We start from the raw sequence: 22,254 nt of genomic DNA, 5'->3' as shown, positions 1-22,254 counted from the left end.
CCAGGTCCAGGTACTGGAGGGAGCCTTGGACCATCCTGCTGTCCACAATCTTGGCTACCTCGAATTCTACCCCATCCGGAGTGAGAACAGGGACCGGAGGTTTCCTCGATGTAGCCAAGGACGGGGAGCACCTTTTCAAGAGGGAGGCATGGAACACGTTGTGTATCTGAAAAGACGGGGGTAACTCCAGCCGGAAGGAGACAGGGTTGAGGATCTCAATGATTTTGTACGGCCCTATATACCGGGGAGCAAATTTCTTGGACGGAACTTTAAGGCGCACATTTTTAGAAGACAGCCACACCAGGTCCCCGACCACAAACAGGGGGTTAGTTGAACGTCTTTTATCTGCCTGAGTCTTTTGGATGCTCTGGGACGCCTCAAGGTTCTTCTGAACCTGGGCCCAGACTGTGCACAGTTCCCGATGAACGACATCTACCTCGGTAATTGTTGGAACCACCAGGTGAAACGGAGGAGAACCATAGATTAAACCCAAAATTACAGAAGAAGGGGGAGACCCCCGACGAGTTACTGACCCGGTTATTAAGGGAAAATTCAGCGAGGGAATTGAAGGAGACCCAATCATTTTAACAGTCTGAGATATAACACCTTAAAGAGGCTCTGTCACCAGATTTTGCAACCCCTATCTGCTATTGCAGCAGATAGGCGCTGCAATGTAGATCACAGTAACGTTTTTATTTTTAAAAAACGAGCATTTTTGGCCAAGTTATGACCATTTTTGTATTTATGCAAATGAGGCTTGCAAAAGTACAACTGGGCATGTTGAAAAGTAAAAGTACAACTGGGCGTGTATTATGTGCGTACATCGGGGCGTTTTTACTTCTTTTACTAGCTGGGCGTTCTGACGAGAAGTATCATCCACTTCTCTTCAGAACGCCCAGCTTCTGGCAGTGCAGACACAGCCGTGTTCTCGAGAGATCACGCTGTGACGTCACTCACAGGTCCTGCATCGTGTCGGACGAGCGAGGACACATCGGCACCAGAGGCTACAGTTGATTCTGCAGCAGCATCAGCGTTTGCAGGTAAGTCGATGTAGCTACGCTGACGCTGATGTACCCCTCTGTCAGAAACCGGAACCCCATGGAGACGCAGGATGTGTTTGACAAACAAGGTAGCTAACGTCTTGGCATTGGGTAGTTTCTTGAGGGGTACAAAGTGGCACATCTTACTGAAGCGGTCTACTACAACCCACACCACCGACTTGCCTTGGGATGGAGGCAGATCGGTGATAAAATCCATGGAAATATGGGTCCAAGGTCTCTGGGGAATGGGCAAAGAACATAGTAAGCCTGCAGGTCGGGACCGGGGAGTCTTGGACCTAGCACAAACTTCACAAGCGGCGACGTAGGCCTTAACGTCTTTAAGCAACCCAGGCCACCAATAGGTTCTAGAAATAAGGTGCTTGGTACCCAGGATGCCTGGATGGCCAGATAGTGCGGAGTCTTGATTCTCCCTGAGCAACCTTAGCCGAAATTGCAGGGGAACAAACAGCTTGTTCTCAGGAAGGTTCTCGGGAGCAGAACCTTGATCAGCCGCAATTTCGGAGACTAAGTCTGAATCCACAGAGGATATTATTATACCTGGGGGCAAAATACAAGCGGAATCCTCCTCAGGAGAAGGCGCTGGCCATGAAGCTACGTGACAGAGCATCAGCTTTAATATTTTTTGACCCAGCCCTATAGGTAACCACAAAGTTGAATCTCATAAAAAACAACACCCATCGAGCTTGTCTCGGGTTTAGCCTCTGGGCAGATTCTAGGAAAACCAGATTCTTGTGGTCAGTAAGGACTGTTACCTGGTGCCTAGCCCCCTCCAGGAAGTGGCGCCACTCTTCAAATGCCCATTTAATGGCTAAGAGTTTGCGGTTGCCAACGTCATAGTTTCTCTCAGTTGAGGAAAACTTCCTGGAGAAGTAGACACAGGGACGGAGATGGGTGAGAGACCTAGTACCCTGGGATAAGACAGCCCCCACTCCCACCTCGTCAACCTCCACGATTAATTGCTCCATTTGGTTAGGCTGAATCAGCACTGGGGCAGAGACAAAGCATCTCTTAAGGATCTCAAAAACCTGGACCGCCTCCGGAGGCCAGTGGAGGAGATCAGCACCTTTACGAGTGAGGTCCGTAAGAGGCTTAGCGATGACCGAGAAGTTAGCAATAAATCTCCTGCAATAATTAGCTAACCCCAGGAAACACTCTAAGGCCTTCAGGGAGGCAGGACGGACCCATTCTGCCACAGACTGAACCTTGGCAGGGTCCATGCGGAATTCGTTAGGAGTGAGGATTTGACCCAAAAATGGTATCTCCTGCACCCCAAACACACATTTTTCGGTTTTTGCAAAGAGTTTGTTTTTCCGAAGGGCCTGGAGCACCTTCCTGACATGCTCAATGTGAGAGGACCAGTCCTTGGAAAACACAAGTATATCATAAAGGTACACTACAAGAAATACCCCCAGATAGTCTCTTAAATTCTCATTTATGAAATTCTGGAAGACCGTGGGAGCATTACACAACCCAAAGTGCATGACGAGATATTTGAAATGACCTTCGGGCGTGTTAAACGCAGTCTTCCACTCATCCCCCTCTCTGATCCGGATAAGGTTATAAGCCCCCCGAAGATCGAGCTTAGAGAACCATTGGGCCCCCTGAACCTGATTGAAGAGATCAGGAATCAAAGGAAGGGGATATTGGTTCCTTACAGTGATCTTATTTAAATTTCGGTAATCGATGCACGGCCTAAGACCACCATCCTTCTTCCCCACGAAGAAGAAGCCAGCACCTACCGGAGAAGTGGAGGGGCGAATGTAACCCTTGGCCAGACTTTCCTGGATATATTCTCTCATGGCTTCACGTTCATGACAGGAGAGATTAAATATCTTACCTTTAGGGAGCTTAGCTCCTGGTACCAAATCGATTGCGCAATCGTACTCTCTATGAGGAGGTAACTCTTCGGAGGCCCTTTTAGAAAAGACATCAGCGAAGTCCTGAATAAACTCAGGTAGAGTGTTCATCTCCTCAACGAGAGAAACCAAATTAATAGAAAAACATGACGTCATGCATTCATTACCCCATTTAGTAAGATCACCAGTATTACAGTTAAAAATAGGATTATGCGTCTGCAACCAAGGAAGGGCCTAAAATCAAATCGGACAATAACCCCTGCATCACTAACACAGAACACTGCTCCAAATGAATGGAGCCAGCAATGAGTTCAAAAACAGGGGTATGCTGCATAAAATAACCATTAGCAAGCGTAGTGGAGTCTATACCCACTACCGGGACAGGTTTAGGCAAATCAATCAATGGCATAGCTAGTGACATAGCAAATTCCACAGACATAATATTAGCAGCAGACCCTGAATCCACAAAGGCATTGCCGGTGGCAGACCTTCCATCAAAAGAGACCTGAAAGGGAAGCAAGATTTTATTAGGCTTCATGTTTACGGGAAATACCTGTGCGCCCAAGCGACCCCCACGATGGTCACTTAGGCGCGGAAGTTTTCCGGCTGCTTATTCTTGCACCTGGGACAGGAGTTCAAGTGATGCTTGTCATCCCCACAGTAGAAGCAGAGACCATTCTTCCTGTGGAAATCTCTACGTCGTTGGGGAGACATGGAGGCCCCGAGTTGCATCTGTTCATCCCAGTTCTCCGTGGAAGAACGAAGCAACGGAACCTCTGGAGCCATCATAGGGGAGCCAGAGGTGAAGGCACCAGAACGTTCAAGTCGTCGTTCCCTGAGACGTCGGTCAAGACGTACTGCTAAAGCCATAGCCTGATCTAGAGAGTCTGAAGTGGGATAGCTAACTAACAGGTCTTTCAGGGCGTTCGACAGACCCAATCTAAACTGGCACCTCAAGGCAGGGTCATTCCACCGAGAAGCTACACACCACTTCCTAAAGTCAGAGCAGTACTCCTCAATGGGTCTCTTACCCTGACGTAAGGTCACCAGCTGACTCTCGGCAAAGGCAGTCTTGCCAGTCTCGTCATAGATGAGCCCGAGAGCAGAAAAAAAACAAGGTCAACAGAAGAAAGTTCAGGGGCGTCAGGAGCCAAGGAGAAGGCCCATTCCTGGGGGCCGTCCTGGAGCCGGGACCTAATTATACCCACTTGCTGCCTCTCAGAACCTCAGGAGTGGGGTCTTAATCGGAAATACAGTCTACATCTCTCCCGAAAAAAGAAAAAGTCTTCCGGTCCCCTGAGAACCGGTCAGGCAACTTGAGGTGGGGTTCAAGAGGTGAGGTGAAGGGCACTACCTGGGTAGCATTACGCTGGTTGAACCTCTGAGCCAGGACTTGGACCTGTAGGGAGAGACCCTGCATTTGCTGAGCCAGGGCCTCAAGGGGGTCCATAGTAGAGTCAGGGACCAGGGAAGAAAAGGTATAGGGCCTGTGATTATGTAATGATACGGGGTAGGGAGACTGGACAGGTGAGCCCTAATCTACCCGCAACTCAGTCCCTGCCTACTTGCACGGCCCTTCCTAGGTGACGGCGTACAATTGGGCGACGGTCCCTACGCTCAATAAGTGCAAGACAGACAACACAAGACAAGGGCACACAGAAGCAAAGGGAGAAGTAGGGGCAGTTGCCCACGGAAACACCGTGAACAACAGGCCGTGGTGAACGAGCCGAGTCAAACCAGGAGAGTACATAGTAGCAAAATCAGAGCAGGAGAATAGTCAGTCAAGCCAGGGTAAATAAGTAACTGCGGTCAATCAGGTAAATAGCAGGAATCGCAGAACCAGGAAACCAGACAATCACAGGCAAGGAACATGCTGCAAGTGAGGGTATAAATAGACCAAGGGTGGGAGCTAGAGCCGTCAGGCCAGGCTGTGATAGGTTCTCCCTCTCCTCAGCCTGCAAGCCTGAGTGGTAACAGATCGCGTCAATCTAAGGGGGGATTCACACGAGCGTGTATTCGGTCCGTGCGGGCCGCGTGGTTTTCACGCGGCACGCATGGACCAATACAAGTCTATGGGGCAGTACAGACAGTCCGTGCTTTTTGCGCAGCGTTTGTCTGCTGCGCAAAAAGCACGACAGGTTCAATAACTCTGCGTATTTCGCGCATCACGCACCCATTGAAGTCAATGGGTGCGTGAAAATCACGCGCACCACACGGAAGCACTTCCGTGGGACGAGCGTGATTCGCGCAACAGCAGTGAAAAGGATGAATGAAAACAGAAAAGCACCACGTGCTTTTCTGTTTCCGAACATCCAAACGGAGTGTCTTTGCGATGAGCGAAGCCGGACAAGCGTACCGAACTTCACCGGGTTCGGCCAAACTCGTTTTGGCCGATCCCGGCAAAAAAATTATCGGTACGCGACGTCAGGAGATAGTCACTGTCCATGGTGCTGAAAGAGTTAAACTGTTTCAGCACCATGGACCGTGACTTCGGATCCCAAAATACATGAACCTGTAGAAAAAAAAACGAAGTTCTGTCTTACCGATAACTCCCGGCTTCTTCCTCCAGTCTGAACCTCCCGGGATGACAATTAAGTCCAAGTGACAGCTCCAGCCAATCACAGGCCAAGCAGAGGCTGCAGCGGTCACATGGACTGGCGCGTCATCCAGGGAGGTGGGGCCCGATGTCAAGAGAGGCGCGTCACCAAGGACGCGTCACCAAGGCAACGGCCGGGAAGTTCTCGGTAAGTACGAACTTTTTCTTTTTTTTCTACAGGTTTTGCGATATTGTGTTCGGCATTCACTGTCGAGGGTGCTGAAAGAGTTAGCTCTTTCAGCACCTTAGACAGTGACGGCCGTCGACTAGCCTCATCTCTATGATGGCGGCTGCGCGAAAATCACGCAGCCGCGCATCAGACACGGATGACACACGCAGCTGTCAAATGGTTTTTGCACGCGCAGAACGCTGCGTTGTTTGTGCGCGCAAAAACGCAAGGCTCGTGTGAATCTGCCCTAATAGACCTTGGAGCTGAAGAAGGCTGATTAACCCCAGGCGTCGACACAGAACCTGTGTCTAGCAAACCCTTTACAAATACTATAACCAATCTTGAGGCTTTAGAGGAAATCAAATGGGGTGATCCTCTTCCACAGACACAGAGGTGTAACTAGCCTTTCTGCTGCCTCGGGAGAATAGAGAAATGGTGCCCCCCTTCGTATTCACATGTTGCAGATTTCCATTGGGAAAATTGTCAGAAACCAATCCCTTGCAAGTGGATAGGTTTTACAAAAATCCTATTCACATGCTGTAGAAAAAAGCCACAGTACATAGTACATGCCCTATATGTTACAAAATTTTGCTGCAGATCCGGCCTCAGATTTCACTCTTTGCAATGCAGAGGGTGAAATCCATGGTCAAATTAAGGGAAAAATGCATTGCCAAGCCCACAGGTAACAGATTTGGATTTTGCAGTGGATTTTTGGAGCTTGTGCTCATTAGGAAACATCCGCTGCATGTTATTCTATCTTTTTTGGTCATTGGTAGTGAAGGGGGACATCGCTCGTGGTTCATGGAAGCGAATGGCTTGATGGGCACATTTCTGAGTCTAGTACCTGTTGTCCAGCAGTTTATTTACTTCCTCAGGCTCCAACGCTGTCTGGTAATCACTTGTCCATAACTAGGCTGGCAGGAGCTGAGTGTGCAGGGATCCTGCTATATGGACAGCCAGGCATAGGTGTACTATCACTAACACTCATATGGACGGTCAGACAGGCTAACACTCGCAACAAGCACACATATATACAGCATATACTCGCAAATTGACTCACACAAACTCTGCTTTTAACTAGTGGCATCAGGGAAATTCCGTGAAGCGGTGTGATAAGCAACACCAAGAATTTATTAACATATGCCAACTTACATAGTCCATGCCCCCAAACACCACCAACTGAATACATTTAAATCTCAAGTAGTGCATATGAGTACGAACCCCAGACCAAACCCCAAAATAAATAGAGAGACCAGACCACAGAATAAACAGACCCCAGACCAGTCCGCAAAAGAAACACAGACCTCTGAATAAATACGGACCCGAGACCAGACCCCAAAATAAATACTGAATAGGCCCCAGAATACATACAGAAATGAGAATAAATACAGACCTCAGATCCCTAAATAAATCAAGATCTCAGACCAGACCCCAAAATACATACAGACCCCAGACCAGACCACAAAATAAATACGTATAGCAGAATACATAAGCCAGACCAGATGCCAAAGTAAATACAGACCCCAGACCAGACCACAAAATAAATACAGACCTTAGAATAAATACAAAAGCCAGGCTCCAGAATAAATATAGACCCCAGAAGAGAGATTTCAAAATAAATACAGACCCGAGGCCAGACCCCAAAATAAATACCAAACAGGCCCCTGAATAAATATAGCTACCTGAATAAATACAGACCACTGAACAAATACAGACCCCTAAATAAATACAGACCTTAAAATAAATACAGAAGTCAGACCCCAGAATAAATACAAGACCCCAGAATAAATACAGACCCCATACACATAACACACATAGCACAGTTCGCACATTGTCCTCCTGTGAAACCTAGCTGCTCTGCCCCCTGGCTTCAGGACCTGAAGAGATATGGCCATGTATTGGAGTGCAGGGCTGATAGAGCTCTGCCTGAGGAACATCTCACCTCATGGACGGTACCATCCGGCACAGACCGGCTTATATATATCTAATCCTTTTCTGATAGAGATGCAAAGTTTTAATATGGATAAAATATGTAAAAATATCTTATACCTTTATAAGTTTCTTATTATAGATGTAAAAGCCTCTAACTTTGCTGATCTATATAATGTAAATAGTAAGTAATTGGAGTTATTTAATAATTTAACCATTTTTTATCTAAGTCGTTTCGACAGAGCTCAGGAAGAGTGGCGGCAGTTCCATTGTGATCTCAATGACCTCACTCAGTGGACAAATGAAGTGGAGAATTTGTTAGGCCAGGCCCAGACTTCAGGAGGTATTTTGGATTTGGAAAAAGCACAAGTTCATCAGCGGGTAAATTACAATTCACTTATACTAACAATAAGAGCTTAATCTGTGTTCATGGATGGCGCAAAAAGTGGAGAGGATTCATAATATGTTTATACTAGATAAAACTCTTCAAATGGGATTTATGACACATCTGCCGTAAATCTGTTGAATCATAAATATAAAGCAGTGTTAACTTTTTTTTAAGGTTAGTAAATGCAAAGTACAGTTAGGGCATCTTGCACATGACCGTCTCCGTTTTGCGGATCGCAAACCACGATTCCTAGTGGCTTCCGTGTTCTGTCCGTTTTGTTTTTGTGGATTTATACTCTAGAACGGGTAAGAGAGAGACTGCAAACACAGACAAGAATTGGACATGTTTTACAAATTCGCGGAACGGACGCAAGGACTCGCACAAATAATGTATGTGTGCATGACAACATAGACATGAAAGGTTCTGTATGCTATCTGCACAAAAACGGATGGGACACTGAAGATAACAAGGGTCGTGTGCATTGGCCCTTAATGATACTAAAACCTGTGGACCACAGTGATTATGGTCATGGTTAGAGAAGTTGCTTGAAATGCTGAGAATCTGTAGAGTTGCAAGAATCGTTTTTTTCTGCAATTTAAACGTGTAAAAATGTTTTAAGAATTTTAGGGACAGATATTTATCATTTAATATTCTGCTACAGATTAGCGAAAAATATGGTGCTTTCAGGTGGGGCAATTATCTTACCGACAGATTTTGGATCTTCTTTTCTTCCTGCATTTTCTCTATAACTGTGCTGAGTGGGTGGGCTCTTGTTTGGAGCTGGAGATGTGTGCTCTGAGCAATGTCTCCCCATGCTGCTCCCCTACCGCTCTCACAGCAGGAATCTCAAACACAGGCTGCAGCTTCATCTCCCTCATACCCCTCGTTATCCTCTCCTCCTTGTCTTCAGTTATTAAGGACAAGCTTTTTAGTGACGGAGCAGGTTTCAGAACATATACAAGGAGCAGAAAAAGGGGTCTTTAATACCCCTGGAAAGTGAGGAAGACACCACTTTTCCTAGTACATAGTACAAAGTTTCAATTGTACCAAAATATTTATACAGGAAAAAAATATCATAATCACGACTATGCTTTAATACAAAGCATTATGTAAGCTAATTTCTAAAACAATGTTTTAAAAAGTTTTATGTACAGAATATTATCAAATGAAAATAACGTCTAGGTATAAAATTTAAAATAAAATAAAAATGTATTGTACCTTTATCCCAGTGATTTTACTATTAGGCATTTCCAGTGTCTGCAAAAAGAACTAAAAAGGAACTATACATTTAAATGAAACTAAGTTAAAACCTAATTTCACGGGTGTCATTTTCCTTTTACAGTTTAAATAGATCAAAACACTTCTGAGAACAGCAATGCAAACAGAGTTTCTCTAAAGCAGATTATTTTACGCTTCTGCATTTACTTGCCATTGTGTTGCTAGGCATAGGGATCATAGACATACAGGCCTCAGCAGGTAGTTTTTTTTCTGATTCTTCATCGTCTTCTACTTCATTTTTGCAGGAGCTTGAGGAAGGAATCAGCACTCAGCAACTCAGTTTTACCATTCTCAACCAGAGCGGGGAAGGGATCATACAACATCTCTCTGCCACCGATGGACAATTCCTTCAGGAGAAGTTGTCAAGTTTGAACAGACGCTGGAGTGCGATTAAATTTGAGGTCATGGAGAGACAGCTAAGGTATGAGGCCTATTTAGCGGAGATCATTCGAACAATTGCTTTTAGCTTCTTAGTACAGAAGTTATTAAATATTACATTGTTACTTAAAAGAAGATCGAGACAAAAGTGATTCTTTTGCTGATTTAGTGGACTCATTCAGGGGTCTTTTTAATATGTATTTAAATAGCATCACTTTGTTGTAATTGTTGTATTAACCTATGCGTTCCCATTACCCTTTGTAGCCTCCACCAGGGGTTTCGTCACTTTTGATGGCTAGAATAGCCCAACATGCAGCACTATTCTTGCAGTCAAAACATAGAAGTGTGGAAAGAGTCTGTATGGCAGTACATGGAGTCCCTACATACTAAAGTGCTATAGACACTCCATGTGCCACTGTATAGTTCCTACACATGGCATTGAATTACGGCATCCAATCCAGCATGGCATGACAGAATAAACCTCTGAATGCAATCATATAAAATTGGAGGGGACAGTATGGCCTCATAGACCTCCAACGGCTCTGTACAATTTAGAACTTGTACGGTTCTGTAATATGCCCAAGTGCATTAACCTTATTATTATTCTGAAGGAATTTCCTGCTTTTTGTCCTCCCCTTGGTCAGATTGAAAGAAGAAATTCCAGCTTTGACTGACTACAAGAGGAAACTAGACGAGTTCACAGTTTGGCTGGATCAGGCCACAAATGTATTGCGACAGAATCCAGCTCTTGAAAGCGAGGAGAGGCTTAATGAAATAAAGGTAAAACATATTATATTTATTATATGCACAATATTATGCGCAATAGGTGCACAAGGGATCAGAAAAAAACGTAATTTGCTGATTTCTGTGCGTCAGAATTCTGAAAACTCTAGTGAACAGCTGACATTGCACGGGGGAGTTACAGCTGGCCATACATTTGCCATTTAGCTACCGCTGAAATATAGAAAAGAGCATAATATGGCGAGCATTCAGATAAATTGCCAGCCATGAAATACATGGACTGGCCGGTCCTACAGGAGCGAGATCTACTCTCTATTAGTGGCTCATTGCTCTGGCTAATAGAGATGGATCCAAGTAGGGGACCCCTCTATGATGTCCAGGTGCCCTAATAGGGCGTATGGAAAGGGATTGTTGTCTTGAGACAACCCCTTTAAAATCATATTTATCAATTAAACCAGTGTTAACATTACAATTATCGTATGTAAAATTGTCTTTCACTGTTCTCATAATATGTCATGTTTATTTTAAAGGTTGGTTATGCGGGTACTACACTATCTATGTACAGTTGCAATAATTTTAGGTTATGTAGCAAAGCTGAGGTTGTCAGTCACTTAACAAACTTATTGAGAAATTACAATGTGTTATCATCGGTGGTTTTCCAAAGGATTACAGATAAATCTGCTGAGTTATCCTAAATCAGTAGGTTATCCCAATGCACCAGTTCAATAACAATGTCAGCTCTGCTGCATCACCATGTATCTTGTATACACTTGAGCAAGTAAAAGAACGGTCCCTCCCCCGTAGCCATAGTCCCAGAAAATAGCCCTTGACGGGCTCCGTTAATGGAGCAAATTTATTGAATTATTGGTGAATCAAATTTTAGACTATTACAATGTTTGTTTAAATGACAGCCGTTTTGTATTTTTTTTATGTGAGTGCAGTGCGTCCTTATGTTGTTTTTGCCAATGTGTATACTTCTAATGTGGAAATAAAGTGGAAAAATATCGAAAGAGCTCTTTTTTTTAAATAAAAATATTCTTGACTTTGCTCTAACTACGTGTATCTAATGATGTTCAACAGAATGTTTCAAAAATATTGTAGAAATCAGAAACTAAAACGCTCTTGCTCCCCCTTCAGGCATTACGTACAGAGCTGGAAATCCAGAACGACAAAGCTGAGTGGCTGAACCGCACGGCTCCAGAAATATTGGCTATGAAAAGACTCGGTGCACAGGACAGAGAGAAACTTACTTCTAGACTACGTACCATAAATATGAATTGGGCTCAGGTATCACAATATGAAGCTCTTTTAATTCATTTCTGCTTCCTTTCATTCATTCGTAACATTATTTGGATTTGCTGTTTTCGTGTTATTTAAATTCTGTTTACATTGTGCAATTTTTGTTGTGATGGTACTTTTAAGGGAGATGGGTTGGGGTAACCACCCTGCTCCTCTCTCTTCTCTGTATCTAAGCTGATCATTATTCTAGAGGGACACAGTAGGAACCGTGAATTTGGTTGCAATTGTCATATGCATGGATTGCTCTGTGCCATCGGATATAATCTCTGCACATTCTGACAATTCATTTTCTAGTCCTTTTTATTCTTAAATAACATCAGTAGTTTCTTTGCCTCTATGTATGTTTTATTTATATACATTGGCAACATGCATACTGTTGTACAATTTTTGCAAGAGTTTTATAGAAATGGGAAGTATATCAAATGTGGTTATTCAGAGGACCCCATAGGGCTTACAGTCTAGGTAATAGTCACATTTCTTCACTTTATATTCAAACCATACAGATATTGTCTTGACGCGCTGAGCCTCTATTCTCTCACATCTCCTTGTCAGCAACATTGATTATTCTTTATCAAAAAAGTTGTGAAGCTGATTCATCCTGACACTCAACTCTTTTTCTCGTTTTCTTGATATCAGATAAACCATTTGGTTTCTTTCAACAGCTGTAGATCAGTGTTTATAAAGAGAGTTTAAGCTGTACTTCCAGTTATTATATTCTTCCGCAAAACTAAAAAGGATCTTTGGAATTTACTATCTTTATCACTTTTTCATTGCATAGTTACATAGTTAATGGACAATGGTCCATCAAGTCCAACCTATAATCCTACCGTGTTGATCCAGAGGAAGGAAAAAACCCATAAGGTAGATGCCAATTGCCTCATTGGGGGGGAATATTCCTCCCTGACTCCAAATATGGGGATCAGAATAGATCCCTGGATCAACATCCCATCTCCAGAATCTAGTACTCGTAGTAACTTGTAATATTATATTTTTCAAGAAAGCCCTCCTTGAATTGGCTCAATGAATCAACCATAACAACGTCCTGTGGCAGAGAGTTTCAAAGTCTCACTGCCCTTAAAGTAAAGAATCCCTGGCTGTGATGGTGTTGAAACCTTCTTTCCTCTAGACACAGAGGATGCTCTCTTGTCATGGTTACAGTCTAGGTGTAAAAAGATGATTAGAAAAATTGCTGTATTTTCCATTCATATATTTGTACATTGTAATTAAATTTCCCCTAAGCCGTCTTTTTCCTAAACTGAATAACCCCACGTTTGATAACCTTGCTTGGTACTGTAATCATCCATTCTATTAATTACCTTGGTCACTCTCCCTTGCACTCGCTCTAGTTCAGCTATGCCTGTTTTGATTCATCCCATGATTTTATTTGCCTTGGCAGCAGCTGCCTGGCACTAATGACCAAAGTTACATTTACTGTCCACCAATATCCAAAGCCTTTTCCATCGGCAGTTTTACCCAGTATTTTACTATTTACTGCATAATTATAGAATTAGCTTCATTGGCCCAAGTACATAACCTTACATTTATCCACATAAAACTTAATTTGCCATTTCTTAGCCCACGCCTCTAGCCTTCCTAAATTCCTCTGCAATATTATATTATCCTCTTCTGTGTTCATTACTTTACAGAGTTTAGTATCATCTGTAAATGTTTAAATTATCCTCTGTAATCCCTCCACAAGGTCATTAATAAACATATTAAAAAGAAGAGGGCCCAATACTGACCCCTGTGGAACCTCTCTGGTATCTGGGACCCAATCTGAGAATGTATCAGTTATAACCACCCTCTGTTTTCTATCAATGAGCCAGTGGTTAACCCAATTACACATATTTTCCACCAGTTGTCTGCCTTTTGTGCTTATTCGTTATTCATGTTGTCATTTAATGACACACTTTTTTTTTTTTTTTTTAAATCATAGATAGTTGCCTACTGGTTTCTGTATATAGTGTTGAGTATAACTGGATAAAGTTCTTAAGCTTCTGCATAACTTTTAAATGAGTACTCCCATATCACTGCTCGGCATCTGAGAACCCTCAGGCAGGGCTACATGGGAGACTTTCAAAATCACGAAATACTGCAATATATTATACTTATAAAAAAAATTAAAATACATTTAAATAAAGTTTTTCTTAAAAAAATATAAAAAATTCCCCAAAAAAACCCTTTTCCCATTTTTTCCCCAAAGTAATTAACTTAACTGGCATCGCTGCATCCATAAATGTCCAAACTATAACATTATTTAACCTGCTCGTTGAACGCTGTAACAAAAAATTAAAAAAAAATGACCAAATTGCTGTTTTTGGGTAACCTTAGCTCCTCAAAAAAATTTAATAAAAGTAATTAAAAAGTATCATGTACCCCAGAATGGTAACAATACGAACTGCAGCTCGCCCTGCAAAAAATAAGCCATCACAACGATAAATCGACAGAAAAATAAAAAGATTGTGGTGACCTGAATAAAGAATAAAGTTACGTCGTTTTTACCGCACGACGTACATCGTAGATACGAAACCCAAAAAACAAAGGTGGAATTGCAGTTTTTTTGCCCATTTTTCACGTTTCCCAGTGCATTATATGGCACATTAAATAATGCCGTTAAAAACTACAAATCGTTTCGCAAAAAATAAAACCTCATAAGCCTTTAACATAGAAAAAATAAAAAAGTTTTTCTGAGGATAATTTCAGTGATAATTGCAGTCTTCATAATGGGACAGATTTACTATTGGTACTGTGCCAGAATTCTGGCCTAGATTGCACCTTCTTTTTGGCGCATATCATTTTAGACACATTTATCATTGAAATGTCTCAAAAAGAACAGATATTTGCAACTTGTCTGACAAAGGGGCAAGGCTTAGATGAAAAGTGGGTGTGGTTCAAGTTGCACAAATTGCACCAAAATATTTACCGTAAAAAAGGAGTTTAACCCCTTAGTGACCACCAATACGTCTGATGACAGCCGTGCTACTGCTCTAACGGCCGCGATCAAAGTTTACTTTCGATCGCAGCCGCTTATCCCGATAAATGCTGCGGTCAATAGCGACCGTGGCATTTAAATTGTTTACAGAGGGCGGGAGCTCCCTCTCTCACCCATCGGCGGCTCGCAAATGCAATCGCGGGCCTCCGTTGGGGTACCATGGCAGCCAGGGGTCTGATAAAACCCCCAAGGTCTGCCTCTGGCACGTCCTAATAGATTGCCTGTCAGTTTTAGGGTATGTTCACACGCTTAACAAGAAATATCTGAAAATACGGAGCTGTTTTCAAGGGAAAACAGCTCCTGATTTTCAGAAGTTTTTTAAGCCACTCGCGTTTTTCGCTGGGTTTTTTACAGCCGTTTTTGGAGCTGTTTTCAATAGAGTCTATGAAAAACGGCTCCAAAAACGTCCCAGGAAATTACCTGCGTAAAAAAAAAACGGCCCGTCGGAACAAAACGCTGTTATCCCATTGAAATCAATGGGAAGATGTTTGGAGGCGTTCTGCTTCCGTTTGTTCGGCCATTTACGGCACGAAAAACGGCCAAAAATAAGCCTAGTAAAGTCCCCTCGTGGGACTAAAAAAATAAGTAAGTAATGTGAAATAAAAATTACAATAAAAAAATAAATCCCTTTTTTTCCATAAAAAGTGGTTTTATTTAGTAAAAGTGTAAAAAATAAAATAAAAGTAAACATATATGGTATCGCCGCGACCGTAATGACTCAAACCATAAAGTTAATATGTAATTTAAACTGCAAGGTGAACAATTAAAAAAAACGCAAAAAACAATGGCGAAAATTGCTATTTTTTCCATTGCCCCCCAAAAAGGCATAATAAAAGTTAAACAATAAGTCCCATGTACCCCAAAACAGTACCAATCAAAACGACATCTTGTCCCGCAAAAAAACAAGTCCAAAACATCACTACATTGATGTAAAAATAAAAAAATTACGGCTTTTGGAAATCGACGATGCAAAAACTAATAATTTTAGTTCAAAAGTGTTTTTATTTGTTTCACTGGATGAATACCAATGGGAATTTTTTGGTTAGAGCCTAACCTTTAATGTGAGATTTATTAAAAAAAAAAAAAAGTGTTTTTATTGTGCAAAAGTCATAAAACATAAAAAACCTCTACATATGTGGTATCGTCGTAATCGTACCAGCCCATAGAATAAAGATAAGGTGTTATTTACGCCGCACAGTGAACGGCGTCAATTTAAAACGCATAGAACAATGGCGGAACTTCAGGGTTTTTTACTATTCCCCTCAAAAAAAAGTTAATAAAAGTTAATCAAAAAATGATATGTAACCCAAAATGGTGCCAAAAAAAAGTACAACTAATCCCGCAAAAAACAATTCCTCATACAGCTATGTCGACGTAAAAATAAAAAAGTTATAGCTCTTTGAATGCAACTTTAGAAAAAAGAAACAAAAAAATAGTCATTAGGGCCTAAAATAGGCTGGTCACTAAGGGGTTAAGGTAAGCCAACCAATAGGTGTATATTATTTATCATCCAGCATGAGCCATTGTGATAAATTTGGCGCATCTGGTCTAATTCTTAGCTGGCTAAATTTAAGACCGTATTGGTAAATGTGCCCCAATATGTTCAAAGTACAATAGCTTCTGTCTGCACACCTAGTGGAGGGTTAGGCTCGATCTGTTTTCCTTACTTTCTACGGCATGTAGTTACAATAGGAGAAAGTCATCCTTGTTCTTTAGGCCGCATGCACACGACCGTATTTTTTCCCACCCGTAAATACTGGCGTAAATACGGGTCCGGTGTCACACGTATTCCACCCGTTTTGCACCAGTATTTACGAACCCGTGCCCGTAAATATGGGTCCGGTGTCACCCGTATTCCACCCGTATTTACGGGCACGTTTTTGGCGGCAAAATAGCACTGCACTAATCGGCAGCCCCTTCTCTCTATCAGTGCAGGATAGAGAGAAGGGACAGCCCTTTCTGTAATAAAAGTTAAAGAAATTCATATTTACCCGGCCGTTGTCTTGGTGACGCGTCCCTCTCTTCACATCCAGCCTGACATCCCTGCATGACGCGGCAGTCCATGTGACCGCTGCAGCCTGTGATTGACCTGTGATTGGCTGCAGCGGTCACATGGCCTGAAACGTCATCCAGGACGTCGGGCCGGATGTCGAGAGGGACGCGTCACCAAGGCAACGGGCGGGAGACCGGACTGGAGGAAGCAGGAAGTTGTCGGTAAGTATGAAAGTCTTTTATTTTTATTTTTTACAGGTTTATACTGATCGGTAGTCACTGTCCAGGGTGCTGAAAGAGTTACTGCCGATCAGTTAACTCTTTCAGCTCCCTGGACAGTGACTATTTACTGACGTCGCTTAGCAACGCTGCCGTAATGACGGGTGCACACATGTAGCCACCCGTCATTACGAGAGCTCCATAGACTTCTATGGACTGTCCGTGCCGTTATTACGGCCTGAAATAGGACATGTTTTATCTTTTTCAACGGCACGGGCACCTTCCCGTGAGAAAACGGGAAGGCACCCGTCGCCAGTAGAAGTCTATGAGCCCGTTATTACGGGTCGTAATTACGACCCGTAATAACGGGAGTTTTTACGGTCGTGTGCATGAGGCCTAAGTCTTACTGTTTGCTCTGGAGAATTCTAGAGCCCAAAGCAAAAAATAATAATTTGAGTACATAAGTATTGCACCTGAAGTATTGCACCTTGTAAATATTTGCTAAACTGGAATCACTGACATTATTTTCAGGGTGCTGGAAGGTTTTGTTTAAACATGACTTTCTATTGTGCTGTGAATGTCTGTATTTGCAAGGCATGTGATCATATCAACATCCACAGGTTACTTTCCTCTCTGAGTATTTATCCTTCACTGTCTTTTCCACACATCAATCATTTTGGTCGGGGAAGGTGGGGGCAAAGAAAGCAAACTTGTATCAGTACTATTGTAGCAAAATAGAAAGTACTCAAGATGTGGGGTAGGAGGTCAATTAAGGGGGAGTTCACACAGAGTTTTTTGATGAGTTTTTTGACACGGAAACCGCGACGGAAAACGCGCCAAAAAAAGGCCAAAACTGCCTCCCATTGATTTTAATGGGAGGCGGAGGCGGTTTTTTCCCGCGAGCGGGAAAACCGGCTCGCGGAAAAAAGAAGGGACATGCCCTATCTTCGGGCATCTAGGCCTCTGACCTCCCATTGACATCAATGGGAGGCAGAGAAAGCGTATTTTGCAGCGTTTTTTGCGAAAATCGGCGTGCAGGCAGAGCAAAATCTGCCTCAAAATTCCAAACGGAATTTTGAGGCAGATTTTCCTCCTGTAGAAAACTCTTTAGTGAAAATATAACATAAAAAGGGAACATTTGGTCCTAGAAAAGGGACGCTCGCGTACCGCTGCTGCAGGACTGTGTTTACTTACAGCAGCTTTTATATAACTGCTGTACACGGAGATCAATATACACAGCAAATCAATAAGGTGGTCTCAAACAGCACGACGTGGGCCGTGTAAATGAGGCAGCTCGTTGATCGACGCGTGTTGCGGGGGGCTTTTGGGCTGTCGGTGGGGGCTGTCCCCTCCTAGCAGCCATGGTTGCTATTGCCCGCTGTATTTAACTAGTTAAATGGCAAGAACAGCGTGATCGCTGTTCCTGGCTGTTAGAGCAGCGTGTCAGCTGTAAAACACAGTTGACACCTACAGTGTATAAAGCTGGCTCAGCGTGTGATACCGCTCCAAACATCACCTCCGCTCCATGACGTGGATTGGTCGGGAAGGGGTTATTAAGGAAGCGGTCAGCGGGGTCTGGCACAGCACCATTGACTGCTGACTATAAGACGTAGGGACTTTTTAGCAAGATTTATTCTTGCTAAAAAGTGCGTCTTATAGTTAAAAAAATACGATAACTATTTTATTCACCTTTGAACACTATAACATAGTTGACTTATAAATATTAACTATATTTTAGCATTTCTTTTATGCATTCTCATCCTCATCTGCAGTTCTCTAGGCTAGTGTGCTCACATTTTCTAGCATTCCCTCTTTGTCCAGAGTCTGTAAATGAGTTGTAACTTGTAGTTCCTGGGCCCCGATACAAAATCTGTAACAGGGTCTCCCACCTGCTATGTGCCATTTATAATACTAGTGTCTTCTTATGTTCAGAGAGGCTTTTGGAAATAGCTGGGAAGTGAATTCTTTACACCTAGCACTCAGATTTAAAAAAAAACAAAAAAACACAAATTCTCCCAGAATGCAATGCAGCATTTCTCGTGAAGTATTGTACTTTTATGAACATACTCTGTCTAGTTGATATATGAATAAGGTAGTATAGTGTGTTTAGTACTTGGTATGAACAGATAAATGTACAGTTACTACATTATGAAGAGGTCTCCTAATTAAGTTTTTCTTCTGTATTTAAAGATGTCTAGAGAAGTCCCGGAACAAATAAAGGATTTGGAACAAGTTGTGTATTTTCCTACCTATGCAACCCAAACTGTCCTGCCCAGTAAGTAACTGGACATATATTTTTTTCCATGGAAAATCATTACAATTGTAACAAATATCATAATAATGTTTCCCACCATTGACTGCATGGGAAATGATCATTCAGTTACTAAAAATTAGACGATTGTCACTGACCAGAGAATAAGTTTTAAGCAATACATTAATATACATTTTTATGGGTAAACTCTTATTCAAGTGAATTTGGCTGAGCTGCTGTAGTAGACATAACCAAATGGGCGAAAGTTCTGTTCTGTTGGATGCTGCTGTGAGTATGGGGGCCATAACCATTGCTTCTGTTAACCAGTGGATGTACCGGAGGTCAGACTACAACCGATCACACATTGATGGCCTATTCTATGTATAGGATATCAATTTTATATTCTATAAAACCCCTTTAAATTATATTTTTCTTGCGGCCTGCAGCTGCCAAAACGGGGAACTTAAGCTGGCCATACACATTAGATGCCAATTTCGGCGGGACTGGCCGACCAGCTAATGTGTGTGGTGGTAATCCAACTTTCCCCCAACGGCAGATGTGAGGGGAGAGAAGGCTCGGGCGTGTTGAATTTCAACATAGTTACATAGTAACATGTCCGATCCTTTTTTTCTGTTATTAAATAAATCACTGACAGCCGAGTCTGGCAGCGAGTTTCTGCCTGAGAACACATGCACGCTTGGTTGAGCCGAGCGTGCATGTGTATGGTGGAGTTGGGAGGAATAGCTGTTAGCCGACAGATATATAAAATGTTTGACTAGCCTTAGATGTAGATTTATTAGTGAGTTCAACATAAGCTGAAAACTTCATTTGACTGACTGCCTATCAAATCATGTGACCAATTTGTATAAATCACTTTACCATTGAGATAAGTTGTGAGACAATTTAGTATGTTGGCCAGGTTAATGTGAATGGCTAAAAAACGTGCACAAGTAAACAAAATCCAAATTTAAGAAGATAACATTTCATTTACAATATGTAGAGTAGTGAACCAGCTTCCCTTGGGATAGTCAAATAGTTTGGCTCTGTCCACACTTGTAGTAAAATAGCATACACTTATTTCCCACTCAACTATATTACAGTTCTTCATTTACTGACTAATGGGAAATTTGCAGTTTAACAGTACTCGTGTAGAAATGTTTATTATTCGGCCATAGGCAGCTCTATTAGGGATGGTGATTTAACAAGAACCCATTAAATGTGCATGGGATTTTAATGTGTTTAATTTTTATTACCATCTATTTAAAATCTACCCATGTATTTTACAACACAATCGAGGGTTAGCAATTAAATGCAAAGTATTTCAACGTTATTAACCTCGTAAAAGTGTAATATGCCCTATAATATGCCTTGCCAAATCTGTACTAAGAAAAAGCTTGATGTATATTGCAACGATGATGGGATTGATTGTGTCCTGAATTTCAGGACCTGCAAATATGTTTTATCGGGCTTTAGCATGTACTTGTCATGGGTATCTCCATAAATGGCTAATCTAGTTGGCACTGAGACTGCCCACTGTACACCTCCACACTGCTTCCATTTACTATCAGTTGGTCACTGGGTGCCACAGCGCGAGGTGAACCCTGTCCGTCATTGGCTTTTGTCCAAGGACCATCACCAAGAGTTCTGGTTCTAATGGCTATACAGTGAGTGCTGTTATGGACATCTGGGGCACTGGGAATCTTTAAATAGGTATATAAGCTTAAAGTAGATCTCACAGGAATGGGGTATGACAGTCCTCCCTGTCACTTTCTGTTGTGGATAGGAGCACTATTGTTTAACTGAAGAACTGAGTTGGTTGGTATAATAACTTAAGCGCAGGGAACGATTGCTGAAAATGTAATACCAGGCTTAGTTTTTAGCTGTTGGATAGAGTTTACCGTTAAAGCTATTGTTTGCGTTGCTTATTGTAGTAGTACACTTGCTAATGTGAAATAATTTCTATCCCATTCTTCCGAAACATGTATTTTTTCTATTAATTTTACAGGATATAATGGTGTTTTCTACATTTTGGCTGTCATTTTAATAATGTGTTTTATTTTTCTATAGCAACCTTTCCTTCAGTCCAAAAAATGGTGCTAGTATCTTCTGCCTCTGAGTACACAGGAACGACCAAGCATGTAATGGAACTGCCACCTGCCACTGATCTAGATAAGACTGTCTTTGAGATATCTGACTGGCTGATTCTTATTGATCAGATGCTTAAATCCAACATTGTTACCGTTGGTGATCCTGATGAGATTAATACAACAATATTACGAATGAAGGTAAAGAACATTCCAACTATCACAATTCAAAGTCCGAATCAAGATATTGTCTTATAGGTCAGGACTGATGACATTTTAAATATTTTTACACAAGCAAAAAAGACAAAGTCCCATAACATGTACTGGCAGGGAACATTTTTAAAGTTGCCAATTGCTTCCAAGTATGACAGAAATTTAGATAATTTGTTGTCAATGTTTTCCAGTAAAAAAAAAATCAATACATTAATACTAGATTGAAGACTCATATAAACAAGCGTAGTCAGGAACAGTGATGTATGGATCCAGTATAATAATATCCTATGTTCCCATTATGTGTCTTTTGTATGATCATACAAAGTCACACAGAGGCTTTTCTCTCATTGAGTCCATGAGAAAGAAATTGCAGCTTAGAGGCACATGGAATACAAAGGCACGCGGGGATGTACTGATGCAAAATATGGAGCCATACAAAATGTGAACCTCATGTGCATGAGGTCTAAGTCATCCACTTCCGTGACCTCCATGGAGCTACAAATGTTGCTGGGTGATGTGCTGCATATTTATTTAGTTTTACAGTTTTTGTGACTTCTATGGTACACAACTATATTTCAAAGGATCATGCCACTTAAAGAGGCTCTGTCACCACATTATAAGTGCCCTATCTCCTACATAAGGAGATCGGCGCTATAATGTAGGTGACAGCAGTGCTTTTTATTTTGAAAAACGATCTATTTTTACCACGTTATTAGCAATTTTAGCTTTATGCTAATGACTTTCTTAATGCCCAACTGGGCGTGTTTTTACTTTAGACCAAGTGGGCGTTGTACAGAGGAGTGTATGA

General features: G+C 42.1%; 1 protein-coding gene across 2 annotated transcripts in view; it reads left to right on the top strand.

The window, feature by feature from the left end:
• The window catches only part of UTRN (utrophin), a 603,028-nt gene that overhangs the window by 213,337 nt on the left and 367,437 nt on the right, over positions 1 to 22,254 (top strand). For both annotated transcript variants that reach the window (XM_075862837.1, XM_075862834.1), the window contains 6 exons: positions 7,842 to 7,992; positions 9,523 to 9,698; positions 10,300 to 10,435; positions 11,534 to 11,683; positions 19,089 to 19,173; positions 21,217 to 21,434. In XM_075862837.1, the coding sequence (XP_075718952.1) occupies positions 7,842 to 7,992; positions 9,523 to 9,698; positions 10,300 to 10,435; positions 11,534 to 11,683; positions 19,089 to 19,173; positions 21,217 to 21,434 (916 nt within the window). The remainder of the gene's footprint in view (positions 1 to 7,841; positions 7,993 to 9,522; positions 9,699 to 10,299; positions 10,436 to 11,533; positions 11,684 to 19,088; positions 19,174 to 21,216; positions 21,435 to 22,254) is intronic.

This window comes from Rhinoderma darwinii, chromosome 4, assembly GCF_050947455.1.
Source record: "Rhinoderma darwinii isolate aRhiDar2 chromosome 4, aRhiDar2.hap1, whole genome shotgun sequence".
Taxonomy (NCBI): domain Eukaryota; kingdom Metazoa; phylum Chordata; class Amphibia; order Anura; family Rhinodermatidae; genus Rhinoderma; species Rhinoderma darwinii.
The sequence above is the reverse complement of the archived record's forward strand: the minus strand, read 5'-3'. Positions and strand labels throughout refer to the sequence as shown.